The sequence below is a fragment of the Paramisgurnus dabryanus genome, chromosome 1 (assembly GCF_030506205.2).
Source record: "Paramisgurnus dabryanus chromosome 1, PD_genome_1.1, whole genome shotgun sequence".
Classification (NCBI taxonomy): domain Eukaryota; kingdom Metazoa; phylum Chordata; class Actinopteri; order Cypriniformes; family Cobitidae; genus Paramisgurnus; species Paramisgurnus dabryanus.
Window position 1 is genome coordinate 34998434 of NC_133337.1, and position 16023 is coordinate 35014456.

The 16023-nt window shown below is 34.6% G+C and overlaps 1 protein-coding gene across 3 annotated transcripts in view; it reads right to left on the bottom strand.

Moving 5' to 3' along the window:
- Positions 1 to 16023, bottom strand: part of anks1b (ankyrin repeat and sterile alpha motif domain containing 1B) — a 248589-nt gene that overhangs the window by 134501 nt on the left and 98065 nt on the right. For all 3 annotated transcript variants that reach the window (XM_065268491.2, XM_065268490.2, XM_073814739.1), the window contains one exon: positions 15028 to 15178. In XM_065268491.2, the coding sequence (XP_065124563.1) occupies positions 15028 to 15178 (151 nt within the window). The remainder of the gene's footprint in view (positions 1 to 15027; positions 15179 to 16023) is intronic.

Sequence of the window (16023 nt, forward strand, 5' to 3'; positions counted from 1 at the left end):
CAGCCAGTAGCAAATATTGCACTGTGAATATTATTCTGCCTTGCTAAAAACTTGAGATCTGCCCGAAGCCGAAAACGTTATAATATAGGTTATTATATAGGCTATAATATAAAATAGATAAAGAGCTTAAATAAACAAATATTAAAATGTACATTTTTATGATCAAAAATTTAAACTGTAGGCAGTTACTATAGCTTCAGAAATAGGTTCAACGAAATTGTTTTCATGAGGATGTAGAAATATGTATGCATCCTTCGTGATAAATCTAGCACGTTTGGATGAAGATTTCGCGGTGGATATGGGAGTTTATAATTCGAAACACCCAAATTTTGCGCTGCACATTCATGTTGTTAATGATCATTCACATTGCTTAAAAAAGAAAGAAAGACACTTCACTGATTCAGTGTAAACGCAAAGCCCGTGACCATACGCTGTTGATCTAAAAGGATGCGCTCTGAACCAAAAATCCTGCAATGTTTGACGGTATGAGCTTGATAATTTTAGCCAAGCCAATGCGGGTGATCTCCGACAATAAAGAAACGTGAAGCTCAATCAGGAGCAATTCCGCAGAACTGTTTCTGTCTGGATATTTTAAGTTTCTCTGTTTTTAGAAATTGGTTAGTTATTATTTACTATCAGGTCCAAATTATTTTCTTTGTGTGTTTATTAAATTTGTGTACTGTATATGGTAAGAGACTGTAAGATTATGTACACATCAATTATTTATCACATCAAATATAATAAATAATTCCGGACAATCCTGTATTTTATGTGATATGTGGGAACGCTAGCTGTTGCATCCATAAAACTTTTCACTTTTACCTCCATGATTTTAAGAAGTTTAAGAAAAGTTATGACTGTATTACACTTGGCTAAACATTTATCTACATCCTCTAGTCGGCGCTGTATATAATGGGAAGCGCGCTTTACCAAACATCTAAAATAAAATAACATAATAACATTAAACAGTCCAGGTGCAGATTAATATTTCTGAAATAAATATTTATTCAAAACTTAGGTTACACAGAAGATAGCTCAATCTAGGACCTGTACATTTAACAGATCAGTAGGCTACAGCAGCGGAGGACTTTTATTTTGTTGAACAGACTTGAGGAACAACGGATGATGTCACATATTCACATTTTGGTTGACCAATTGGCGGAGAGGTGCGTCTAGCGACCGCCCACATGTCACAACGAATTTAAGAGTGGTTTATTCGTTTTGTACCAAAAAACAAAAAAATGAAAAATCAACCCGAAATCTCGTTTTTCGTCTTTCGGTAAAAAACGAAAAAACGAAATGGTCCGTGTACCTTTTGATAGTTTGTTTTTCAACTTCAAATGAAATAAGCAGAAACGAGAAAACGGCCCCTTTTTTCGTTTTTTTGTTTTTTACCGAAAGACGAAAAACGAGATTTCGGGTTGATTTTTCATTTTTTTGTTTTTTGGTACAAAACGAATAAACCACTCTAAAATTCGTTGTGACATGTGGGCGGTCGCTAGACGCACCTCTCCGCCAATTGGTCAACCAAAATGTGAATATGTGACATCATCCGTTGTTCCTCAAGTCTGTTCAACAAAATAAAAGTCCTCCGCTGCTGTAGCCTACTGATCTGTTAAATGTACAGGTCCTAGATTGAGCTATCTTCTGTGTAACCTAAGTTTTGAATAAATATTTATTTCAGAAATATTAATCTGCACCTGGACTGTTTAATGTTATTATGTTATTTTATTTTAGATGTTTGGTAAAGCGCGCTTCCCATTATATACAGCGCCGACTAGAGGATGTAGATAAATGTTTAGCCAAGTGTAATACAGTCATAACTTTTCTTAAACTTCTTAAAATCATGGAGGTAAAAGTGAAAAGTTTTATGGATGCAACAGCTAGCGTTCCCACATATCACATAAAATACAGGATTGTCCGGAATTATTTATTATATTTGATGTGATAAATAATTGATGTGTACATAATCTTACAGTCTCTTCCCATATACAGTACACAAATTTAATAAACACACAAAGAAAATAATTTGGACCTGATAGTAAATAATAACTAACCAATTTCTAAAAACAGAGAAACTTAAAATATCCAGACAGAAACAGTTCTGCGGAATTGCTCCTGATTGAGCTTCACGTTTCTTTATTGTCGGAGATCACCCGCATTGGCTTGGCTAAAATTATCAAGCTCATACCGTCAAACATTGCAGGATTTTTGGTTCAGATCGCATCCTTTTATCAATCAACAGCGTATGGTCACGGGCTTTGCGTTTACACTGAATCAGTGAAGTGTCTTTCTTTTTTTTAAGCAATGTGAATGATTATTAACAACATGAATGTGCAGCGCAAAATTTGGGTGTTTCGAATTATAAACTCCCATATCCACCGCGAAATCTTCATCCAAACGTGCTAGATTTATCACGAAGGATGCATACATATTTCTACAGACATCCTCATGAAAACAATTTCGTTAAACCTATTTCTGAAGCTATAGTAACTGCCTACAGTTTAAATTTTTGATCATAAAAATGTACATTTTAATATTTGTTTATCTATTTAAGCTCTTTATCTATTTTATATTATAGCCTATATAATAACCTATATAATAACGTATTCGGCTTCGGGCAGATCTCAAGTTTTTAGCAAGGCAGAATAATATTCACAGTGCAATATTTGCTACTGGCTGTATGAGTACATGACTAAAATGTCTTGTTTTTAGTCACATGTTTGTATTGAGGACAGTCACGCATGTTTGGGAAGTAACAATGGGTTTACGTAAGTAGATTTTTCAGTATTTCCACCCCTGCAAATATGACTCTTGCAGATATAATAGAGAGTAGGCCAACATTTTTATATTTCTCCATAAACCTTCGAATAATAACAATTTTTTTTTTAAATATAGTAAACTTATATATTATATATTTATTATTGAAATATATTTTAATATTTTTCATATAATTCCACAAATTCTATTTCCCAAACTCAGAGTAATAAAACATAGGCCTAAATAAGAAACATTCTTGCAAAATTGTTCTCGACTGTGTGTAGATCACCTTGTAACTTGTGTATAGATTAACCGGTTCCATGAATATACTCAGAGATGTTAGAACGCCTTAATAAATATATAAATAAATAGTAAATAAACGAAGCCAATTAGGCTACCTAAAACATTCAAAACATAATTTCCACAGAAAAGATTATAGAGATTTATTGTAAATATATGAATACATTTTATAAGTAATGTCAATATATTCATTATATTCCTTATCAGTGGGTGTTGCAACCCTACCTCAAGGCATTCTGTGGTATAATTACGAAATATTTTATATTTATTCGTATTCATGGACACGCTTTTCTGCTTTTTTCGTGTCACCACATTTATTTCTATAAATAGTTTTTCGTGTCCCGGCTCGCACGACTTTATTTTTAATGTCATTTTAAGTATTGTTTTTCCTGTTTATTTTCTATTTTTAAATTATTGCTTGGGGTTGGGGTTAGATTTGGGGTTTGGGTTAGGATGTAATTTTATGTATTGGTATTGCAAAACTATGAAAATCATAGCGGATTTTTTTTTAGTATTAGAAGGTTTATGGAGAAATATAAAAATATAGGCTACTTGTATAATAGTCATATTTGCATGAGTGGGAATACTAAAAAATCTAATTACGGAAAAGTACTGTCATACTTCCCAAACATGCAGTGTGACTGACTGTACTAAATACAAATATTTGACTAAAAAGAAGCCATTTAAAAAGTACTCATGAGTATAGCCATGGCAAATATTGTACCGCGTGAATTCCGCTTGTTAAAGTACCATGTAATTTGCAAATGTATCTTTCATTCATGTTTTTTTTTTTTTGGTGCTAACACTAAAATTAGAGACATAAAAATAAATATATCTAAAATTATTACGTAAATATATATTTTTTATAAATAGGCCTAACAGTCAATATGAATTAAATATAAATGAACAATTATTACAAATCTATTTAATTACCTAATAATGTCTTAATAATTATCATCTTTCTTACCAGCAATGAGCTTAGCTCGATCATTATAAGCCAAGCCAATGCGCGTGATCTCAATAAAGAAACATGAAGCTCAATCAGCATTTCTGCATTATGCAGAACTTGCTTGTCGTATTCTGTCCTCTTATTTTGAGTTTCTCTATTTTTTAGATATTGATTAGTTATTATTTACTGTTAGGCCTTGTTATTCACCACACAGCAAATATCATCGTGTGTTTATTAAATCACATGTACTCTAAGAGATTGGATCAATCCAATATTGATTTGATTCAACATCAATTCTTCATAAAACAAATAAATCCGGCAAAAATGTGCCAATTAGCTATCTGTTGCACTGTGTTGAAGCATCCACCAAACTACTTGCTTTTACATTCATGATTTTAAAAAGTTTAAGAAAGTCTGGTTGTAAAATGTAACATAATATTAAGATAAAAATATAACAAAAAATATTACTTTAGTTGTAATAAACACATTAAAAATAAGAACATTTCCCCTTCACAAGAACGCGATTTGTGGTTCATTCTTAAAAAAACAAAAGCGCGCACACAGAACCGAAGACAAACCGAAATCATCACTTCAACAAAATTACCACATGACATTGTTTTTTTAATAACTTTTCATATCTGTCGTAGAAATCAAACTTTATCTCTTGTCCAAAACTTAAGAAAGGTACGTATTTACACTTGGTCGAACATTGCACTTAAGAGCGCTTTCTACAAGCTACTTAACGAACATTCGTTGTTCATTTACGTGCGTTTCCCAAAGATGCACGTATAACGATCGCAGTCACAGCTGGGTTTTAAGTGCTACTTAAACTTACGAGTCGCTATCCGTTTGTCAAGTGCTGAAATGTCACCAATAGAATGACTCAAATTTGTAGCAGAAGCTTGTTTAGGCTAATGATCTTTAGCCGATGTGAACTAATATTGTAATATTATTAATCATAATTGATCAATGACTTGTTTTATGAAATGTTTTAATAATTTTTGCATAATGAAATATTCTTTTCCGTATTTATTTAGGACTCGTCCCACCGCGAAATGCCTTCTGCATTTTATATTATTGTTTAGATTATTATTATTTGTTTTATATATGTTTATTTATTATTATGGATTATTGCATTGTCCTGTAAATATTTATTTGTTTTCTTTAATTAGATGCCATTTCCCTTCAAAACATTTTTAGATGAAGCAGCAATCGGTAGGAACCATTTATTAATTTGCTAGTACCAACTTTTACCAAAATACAAAAAAAAACTTTTACCAACTTGTACCAAATACGTTTTACTTCTTTATTAATTTATGTTTAGTCGTTTAAATTTGATTTCTCATTTGAATGTTTAATATATTATATTATATATTTAATATAAAATAAACAAATAAGAACCCAGTAAATAAATATAGCCTACATTTAAAACATTACATTTTCGTCATTGCAGGAGTGCAATTTGCTGGTTGTCCTGCAGGTGTCCTTGTAACTCTGTTGTCTTACGATGCACTTAAGAATTAACGATTACTCCAGACCACTCGTAGATCTACGATGATTTTCAAGTGCTACTTGTTACGAAGGTTTTGGGAAATTCTAAGATGATTCGTACGATCGTTCCCTTACGAAAATTAACCATGGTTTTACTACAGTTAAAACCAAAAAACCATGGTTACTGTAGTAAAACCATGGTAACCACAAAATAACCATGGTTTTGACAACTATGGTTTTTAAAAACCATAGTTAAACCATGGTTAGTGTAGTAAAAAAAAACATAGTTTTGCTGATAGTAATCCATTCACCAAAAAAACATGGTTACTACACTTTTACCACAATAAAACCACGGTTAATTTTCGTAAGGGTTTTTACGATCTACTTAGCCTTACGATGCTTTTGGGAAACCCGGCCCTGTACTACATCCTCTTTGCGCTGTTTATAAAGGGTAGCGCGGCTTCACCAAATATCTACAATAATAAAATAAAACCATGCAGGTGCAGATATTTATGAAATAAATATTTGTCCGAAACCCGTTAAGTTACACAGAAGAAAGCACAATTTAATACCTGACCTGTAAAGTTTAAAGATTAGTAGCCTATTTCTACAGCAGCGGAGGACTTTTATTTTGTTGAACAGACTTGAGGAACAACGGATGATGTCACATATTCACATTTTGGTTGACCAATTGGCGGAGAGGTGCGTCTAGCGACCGCCCACATGTCACAACGAATTTTAGAGTGGTTTATTCGTTTTGTACCAAAAAACAAAAAAATGAAAAATCAACCCGAAATCTCGTTTTTCGTCTTTCGGTAAAAAACAAAAAAACGAAAAAAGGGGCCGTTTTCTCGTTTCTGCTTATTTCATTTGAAGTTGAAAAACAAACTATCAAAAGGTACACGGACCTACCATGTTTGATTTGGTTTCTAACAGGAGTTAACTTACAGTCTGAGTCTGAAGCGGGAGGAATTATGATAATGTCGGTCTTGTCTACATCACCAATCCCAGGAAGTAAACTCTTGCCTACAATCCGTGTGTTTATTGTAGTCCAAGAAAAGAGATTAACGTTGGAGACGATTACTCACATCATCGTTTACTTTGGGTTATGTACCTTTTGCATATCATTAACATGTACTAATACACACACACCAAAGGAAATTTAAAAACATGAATCGGACAATAGGTGCTCTTTAAAGTGAGAACATTTAAGTTTATAAAACCAAATTCTTTAAAGTTACAGTACCAATTAAAGTAAGTTTTTTAAGTAGAGCAGCTATCACATTTTACAGTGTTTAAAAATAATAATAATACAGTACCAAGAAACCAAACAACAAAGTAAAAACTGTTTGATCACTATTTGACTAGTTCTTAAACAGGTCTTTAATATTCCAAGATAATACAAAACAGATACACACGGAGACAAACAAACACACAGAAATGGTGCATTGATCTAGCACACATACTGAAGTTGAAGTGAGTCTGTTACACAACAAACCACCACTGAACCTTAGGGCGCACTCACATTATCCAAACCAAACCATGCCCCAGCGCGATTGTCACCCCTCCCTACTCCCCCAGGTGCACACACTCACACTATACTTTTTATCGATCCGAGTCCGGGCGCGCTTTCGTCATTAAGATGCGATTGTTTTGAAAAAAGCAGGAAGTAAAGCTCTCTCTTAACACTGGAACCCACCATAATGATAAGTCTGCATTTTTATTCGGAGTCGTTTGGTGCGCGATTACAGACAGCCCTCTCACATGTCATCATATTGCTTAGTTGATCTGTCACGTGTGCAGCTTGGACATTCACGTAACCCAGCTGCTTGCATCAAAAGGTTTTTACGGAGGCAGATGAACGTGAGTTGTCGTGCAACTGACGTCTTCACCTTTTGAATCGCGCTCAGTGAACCCAGTGAGCCCAAGTGAACCACACTCCGGCCCCCCTCTTCAACCCGGCCGCGGCGCGATTAACCAATCCGCGCCCGGGCGCGGAACACAGCGATCATACTAGTCAAACGAATCAGGCTTTGGGGGTCAATAGTGGCTTTGGATAGTGTGAGTGCGCCCTTAGCCATTATCCATAAGATCTCCTGAACAAATCAGAATTCATGTCACATGGACAGAAAGATGTGTTAAACAACCAGACCCAACATTTGTTAGGTATGAAGCCTATGTAACCTGACCCGACATGAGGCGCATGTAATTACACAATCAAATTAATTCTATATTCTGCATTCACGAGAACACCAAGCAGACTAATGTATTAGAGAAATACTATTAAGTCGGTCTGGTACACTTCTATACCCAGCTAATTTCCTCCTCATACACACACACACACACACACACACACACACACACACACACACACACACACACACACACACACACACACACACACGCACACACAACGCACTGCCATGAATATTAAACAGCTTTGTCCCTCTGCTATGCAAATAAGTCTAGAATATTCATAAACTGCTAAACTGAGCTGCGTTAATAATTGAAAAACAAAATGGCTGACTTGACTGTCGCCTGCGCTTGCGTTTACGTGTGCATAAAACAACGTTTGTGACAGATCAAAACACTTTTGTCCGTCGAGGGGATGAAGTGTGTGTGTGTGTGAGACCTAAACGGAGCTGGTGGGAAAGAGGATGACTCTGTCAAAACCCCTCGCAGCTGTTTTTGCGATAACAGCGGGGGCTCTGTGACTGCAGTAGAAACCTCACTGGGGCTTGACCCTGTCGGTAATGGGCAGGAAGCAGGGGATGAACTAAACTTGTGTTTTACTCTTACTGCCATTAGCCATTAACCTCTCTGAGCCATGGTGCTGAGGGAGAAATGAGGCATGTAGGAACCATGGGAACATCAGGACTCTTCAGTCACAGAGATTAGGAGGCCATTATTCTGCCTGTTTACAAATATATACATTCAGGCATATATATATATATATATATATATATATATATATATATATATATATATATATATATATATATATATATATATATATATATATATATATATATATATATATATATATATATATATATATATATATATATATATATATATATATATAGGGGACATTTCACAAGACTTTTTTAAAATGTAAAATAAATCTTTGGTGTCTCCAGAGTACATATGTGAAGTTCTAGCTCAAAATACCATATAGATAATTTATTATAACATGTAAAAATTTGTACTTTGTGTCCTTTAAAATGCAAATGAGCTGATCTCTGCACTAAATGGCAGTGCTGCGTTTGGATAGCGCAGATTAATGGGCAATATTATCCCCTTCTGACATCACTAGGGGAGCCAAATTTCAATGACATATTTTTTCACATGCTTGCAGAGAATGGTTTACCAAAACTAAGTCACTTGGTTGATCTTTTTCACATTTTCTAAGTTGATAGAAGCACTGGGGACCCAATTATAGCACTTAAACATGAAAAAAGTCAGATTTTCATGATTTGTCCCCTTTAAACATGCCCCTCCATCCAAACTCCACCCATGAAAGACATGCATCCACACCCCCTCCCACTAAAACTCCACCCAGAGAAGACATGAACCCACGCTAACATGTTCAACTTCCTGCTTTCTTTTATTTTCAATGTGCAAATTTCTCCTGATAATCAAACTTAGGTATCCTTGTCAATGAAATTTCCAAATTTGATGTTACATTTACGAAGGACAACACACTTTAGCAACAGCAAACAACATTTTTAACTTTACTTGGATCAAAAAAACATTTAATGACGTACAGAGGATTTCAGCACTAAATAGGAACTATTTTTTTTTAACTTTCAAGTATAGATAAGATTTGCGGAAGTACGATAAGTGATATAAAATAGACCAGAGTGGGTGAGTGATAAATAAACTATGGTGGGAAAACAGAAATTTCACGTATTTAACCATAATTAAACACGGCTACAAAAATGAAATGACAGACAGGGGAAACTGGGCAAAAAAAGATTTGAAGCGATAAATAAAAAGAAACAGACAAACCACTGCAGCTGTTACAGGACTTATGCTGAGCCAATCACATTTCTTGACTCTTTCCACACAAATCCTGTTTTTTGACAAGTCGTCGCTTTATAAATCCGTAACAAATCCCACAGCAGACACATAGTCTGATAGTGGAAAAACAACACTGCATTCAGGCAAAAACTGATCCCATGCAGTAAAAAGTCAACGGTGTGACAGGCATGACACAGGCCAGATAGTTCACCTAAGGGACAGTATTTCTGTACCTGTCATATTTAATTAGGCTACTTAATGTGTCATAAATAATAGATCAGATAGCAATTCATATTCCATTAACACTTTGCCACATACACATAAGCCTCTAAAATCTAAAATGACTGAAGTATATTAAAAATTAACTAAGCTCACTTCTGTGAAGATGCTAAAAATCTTTGCAGTTAAAAGTTTAAAAGACATCACATCTTGTTTGTGTCTCAACCACCACCTCGAATGTAATTGAAGGGCTTTTACACGTGGTCTTTTTATGATCTGACAGCTATCTGCCTTGATCAAGTTAAGTACTAGCTAGTTTCTTAACTGTTTGCAGTGTAGATTACCTTAAATGTCTGTATAACCAACAATGCTACATGGAGTAAATAATGTGATAAATTGTTTGATAAAATTCAATAATTTTACTTTATATCTAACAATTGAAGAGTGAACAGTAGACTACACTTGCTTGCTGACATTACTTGAGGAACACATGATAGATTGATAAAGGGATAGTTCACTGAAAAATAAAAATTCTGTCATTATTTATTCACCCCTGTTTTTTCCAAACTTGTATACATTTCTTTGTTCTTCTGAATACAAGGCAGACAGTTTGAAGAATGTTTGTAACCAAGCAGATTTGGGGCACCATTGACTTCCATAGTCAGAAAATATTATATTATGAAAGTCAATGGTGCCCCAAAACTGTTTAGTTATTAACATTTTTCAAAATACTGTAAAACAAAGAAACCAAAAAGTTTGGAGTGGCATCATTTTCAGTGAACTATCCCTTTAACATTCAGCAATGATAAATACAGGAATGGATCTAGAAATGTGGACATATTTCTGATCGTTGTGTATTATCCATCAGCACACAACAGCAGTGCTGACTGTTATCATGCTGAAAATATTCTTGTAACGCTTGTGGAGATACAGAGGAGCCAAAAACAAAATGGGTTAAAATCTAGCCAACTTGTCTCAAAAATATACAAACATGCGCACAATGACAAATTTATACGTTATAGTAACCTGAGAGATGTTTTCAATAAAACTCTGATCACTGTTTCTCACACAGACACACGAATACACTGAGTGACTTCATTAATAGAGTTGTCTATAGATAAACAGTGACTGTGGCTACATCAGGTGTGAATCACCGGCCTACAGGCAATGAAGCTGCACTGCGTCTCCATGACAACTTGCAGGTGACTCACCAACCTCTCTGGTAAGTCTAAATCTGTTTCCACGACAACCCTAACCCTTACCGCAGGAATGATGCCTGAGGAGTAAACTGCGGCAGGAGATCCACGGCGTTACTCTACAACGGGAGGATACTCAACAAGGGTGCGATGGAAACCTCACAAGTTCTGTGTTTGTCAATGCGTTTTGTGGCATTTTAGTGAAGTAAGCAAATGTGAAGAGTGGTGTTTCCTTTACAGTTTTAAAAAATTTTGTTTTGACAAGAATTCACACAGATATAATCTGTTATTAATGTTTGGATAACTTTTGGGAAAAATAATTCATGTGTAACATTACAGTAGATCTTAAGCTGTCTGTCTCAAATGGCAAACAAAGAATAAAAGAAAGAAAAAAGTTTTAAAGGTGCAATGTGTAATTTTTAGATGGATCTCTTGACAGAAATACAAAATAATATACAAAACTATATTATCAGGGGTGTATAAAGACCTTTTTATAATGAACCGCTATGTTTTTATTACCTTAGAATGAGACGTTTTTATCTACATACATCGAGGGTCCCCTTACCTAGGTCGCCATTTTGTGCCACCATGTTTCTACAGAAGCTCTTAATGGACAAACTTTGTTTACTAAGTTGTCTCCATGGATGACATGTTTTTCCGGTGGCGGCTACTGTAGCTTCTCTGCGCGTTTCAAACGCGAGGGGTGAGCAGTGGACTTAGCCGTTGGTTGCAATTTGCAACCTCACCACTAGAAGCCGCTAAAATTTACACACTGCACCTTTAATATATATTTTTCCAATAGTATTGTTTTTGACTTTGTGTGTGCTAAATCTATTAGGTTTACCAGTGAATTTTAAGGTATTTGAATGCTGTGATTTTGCTTTTGAAAATCTTTAACTCGATTTTTCTGAAAACTGACTTTGCTGACTCTGTCTACGCATTTGGTCAAAATTGAGTTAAGGGTTAAAAGGGGCTTTGTGATATCTGTTGTGTCTTGTGACTAAGTCTCGTGGTTCAATTTTGTCCCAATTCAGAGAAATGTGTGTGCCAAAATTGCAGTAACATATTTGACTGGCTGGTGTAAAAAAACATTAAGGGCATTTTTCTCGGTTTCAGTGTTTGCGTACACTGTAAAAAATACTTTGCTGCCTTAAAATTTTTGTTGAATCAACTCAGATTTACAAGTCATGTCAACAGAGATGAGTTGTCACAACTTATAAAATATAGTTGAGAAAAGTCAACTTAATTTTAGAAGTTATAACAACTCACCTGTAGTTATAACAACTCATCTCTAGTCAAGATAAATAATAGTAAGTTGAAATGACTTTTAAAAATTTTAAGGCAGCAAAGTATTTTTTACAGTGTAGTTACTGCACTTAGCTTTTGGAGGGCAGTGTAGCTCAGTCATTTTTTTTTTAGATTCAAACAAATCATCCACCGTTTTGAAGTAAAGAATGCCAAAATATAAATAACTAATTTTTGAAAATGTGCTCATTCTAAGTCATTTTGCAAGCACAGGTCACAAGTCTTATAATTTAATTGCCATGGCCTTGTCTAATAGATTAGGAGCATCAAAGTCAAAGGTCATGACTGACCTTACTCAGTCAGAATTAAAGTTAAAAGTAATATTTTCACAGGATGTTGTTTACGTTATGTACAGTATATAATTTTATGTCTGAAAACTGATTTCAGCTAGGTTTTTCGGATTTTGCCCAACGTCTCTTTGTAATCCACAGAAGACAAAAGTCACAATGGGTTTTGGAACAACATTAGGGTGTACAATATATACATTTTTGGGCATTTGTAACATAAGCTAATGTTTTAAAAACTGGAAAATCCCCAAAATCCACATGGCAATTCGTATAGATTTTATGAGGTGGTTGATTCGTACGTTTTTGTACGATTTGCTTTCATGCCTGCATGTGACGTTGGGTTACTGTAGAGTTATGGTGTGGAGAATCATTTAAGTTTTTAATATTGATGTATAATTAGGGTTGTCAAAAGATTAATCACGATTAATCGCATACAAAATAAAAGTCTGTGTTTGCATATTATATGTGTGTGCACTCTGTGTAATTATTTTGTAGATATAAATAAACACACATGGATGCATGTATTTTATAGGGGTGTCCTCGACTAAGGATTTACATATTCGAATCAGAATTGTCGAATCTTTCCATAGTCGACCGATAGTCGAATCATCTATGTTTGTGTGCATGGGTTGGGAGGGGGCCAGACCAGGTACAAATTAGTAACTTTTATTTTCTTTCACAAGCAGCACACATAAACAACTTTCTGATAAAGTGACCAAAACTGTCTTTCAAGTAATAAACGAAGACAAAACTGACGATGCATTTATATATATATTTTTTTTAAGGTAAAATGTAAAGCAACATTTGTTTAATTATTCCTCATAACATTTTAAAGCCACGATCTACAGAACATCACACAAAAATACATTTTGATAACTAAACCTAAAAAAATAACAAAGGTGATCCTGCCTTGCAAACTACGGCTACAATTAAGTGTTTTTATTTAATTTGGAGTTAGAGCGTCAAAGCAGTCATGACCAAAAATAAAAAAAAACTGACAAATGAAAAATGACAAATAATTTGTGATTGTGACTGTAAATGATAAAAACTAATCTTTATTTACAATTCATTAAACGTTAATTTATAACAAGAAAAACACTGAAATTAATGATTTTATAGACACTACACGTTATTATTTGTCACAGAAATACCTGCTTGCTTGCTTTGACTTTGATCATCTCTGTATTCACTTTAGATACAGAAAGACCGGATGATATTATTTATTTCAGGAATCTCTTTGCTATCATTTGAAAGTGAACACCGACCCACCATAATATTAAATCACAAGAAAGACATTCGTGTCAGGCAGAAATAATAAAATAAAAACGGCTTACCTGTTTTGACAAGATAACCAGTCTGTTTTAAATACATTTTAAAAACTTATACTCGTCGAAAAACATCCGTTTTTTAATGTTTAGTTTGATGAACTCCTAAATATGAGACGCAGAGCACCTAGCCCGTTCGGCTAAATTACATGCGCAAGCATGGCCAGCACGCAATAGCGCAACATCGAAAAGCTATCCAAAATTTACAGACTTTTTTATAATAAATAAATAAATATTTTTTTTTAAATAAAATAAGGTCAGAAGTTACAAAGTGCAGAACAAATATGCAAAATGCCTCAAGTGCACGGAAACAAAACACAAAAATAGTTAAATCAGATAACCCAAAGTGATTTATAAATAAAATAAAATAAAATATAGAAATTATTAAAAGAACGAAAGGCATAATATAATTTGCCAGCTTTGTCTTTTAAATGTAGAAACAAAGAGGCAATGGTTTATTAACATAGAAACCTCTTATGGACGTGTAGCCCGGTCACAGGGGTTGTTGGATTTATTAACGCATTTTAAAAATATTTATTGAAAGCTGCTACTTCACATATTATTTGCAGCATTATAATAATATGCAGTATATTAATATATTGTGAGAAAGCTGTTATATGTGAAATCAGATAATGTGTGCACCCATATACGGCCAAAATTGAATGATCCTCATTTCAGAACACATCTGCGACGATTCGACTGTGAGATTGGTAGTCGAATCAGGCTTCTCCTATCGATGCATCGAATCTTCGACTATTCAGGGTCACCCCTAGTATTTTAGAAACATTTACATGTATATATATAGATTTTGATAAACAAATAAATAAATATTATATGTGTGTGTGTATTTATACATAATATATTATGCAAACACAAACTTTTATTTTGTATGCGATTAATCGTGATTAATCTTTTGACAGCCCTATGTATACTAAAAATATGATTCTTTTTGTTCAAATTATATGAATTAGCATCTTTGTAAAATACATATTCGTTCGTGGGTTTGTCTTCGCAGATTTTCATTAAATTAATATATGAATCAATTCTAATCCATTCATATATTTTCCACTTACTATTCAGTAAATAAATGACCCAAATGGACTGGGTGTATGTAACGTATGTGTAAATGTTGAATCAATTGCCTGTTGATTGAATAGATGAGTTAAACTAACCATTGCGAGAACAGGAGTTGTGAAGGTGGATGTCCAGAGAGCAGGGTTTGCGCGTGACAGCTGTGGCCACTGACTCGTAAGGGTTGTCCTCATCCACCGGTAAAAAGACATCCAGTGATGGAGAATGAACGATTTCACCACATCGCTTGTCCTGCACAAAAACAAATTAACAGAACGACATTAAAGGTGAAGTCACCAAATGAAAAATGATTCATTCGAAAGAGGTTTCTGCCAAGCAAGCTACTAAGATAGGAAACAAGAAAGCATTTTGAAACATCAACAATTATGTACTCTCAAGCGTTACGTCCACACGGATAACCATTCACCCATGAGACTCGGCTCTATCAATTTCAATGAAACACTGGCATCTCCTCCAGCCTGTTTGTCTTGATAGATACAACCCACCAGGCATGTGAGGGCAACCATCCTTCAAAGTAAACATAGCACAGGCTAAGCAGGTCCTATTGTCATCTCACTTATTCCCCATGAACCCCATCGATATCTTTTCACATGTCTATTACTCTACCTGTCAGCACCAAATCCTACATCAACCCGAAAGCATTATACACATCCATCATCCAATGGGTTTGAGCCATAGGCGATTTATCACACTGGACTGAAAGAGCTTTGTCTCTCCTCATTTCTTTGCTGATGTGACTATGATACACCTGCTTAATTAATTCCTCAAGATGAGCTCTTCATAATGAGTGAATTAAAACTATCAATTCCCTATTCACAGCCAGACACAGGTGGCTTAAAACAGGTTAAACTGTCTTGACTCGCGGTCATGGTTATTCATAAACACAGACAATTACCTTCTGTGCAGAAAGGACATTTACAGCAGTGCAGGTGCAGCCCGCTTTTTTATTTCAAGACCAGGCCGCTTGGATTAAATCACAAATTATTGTCTCTTTGGCAAGCACCATGTTTAAATTTGTCCTCTGTCTGTAGACGGGGTCACGTGCCGTTTCAGGGTAACGGGGTTTCCAAAACAGG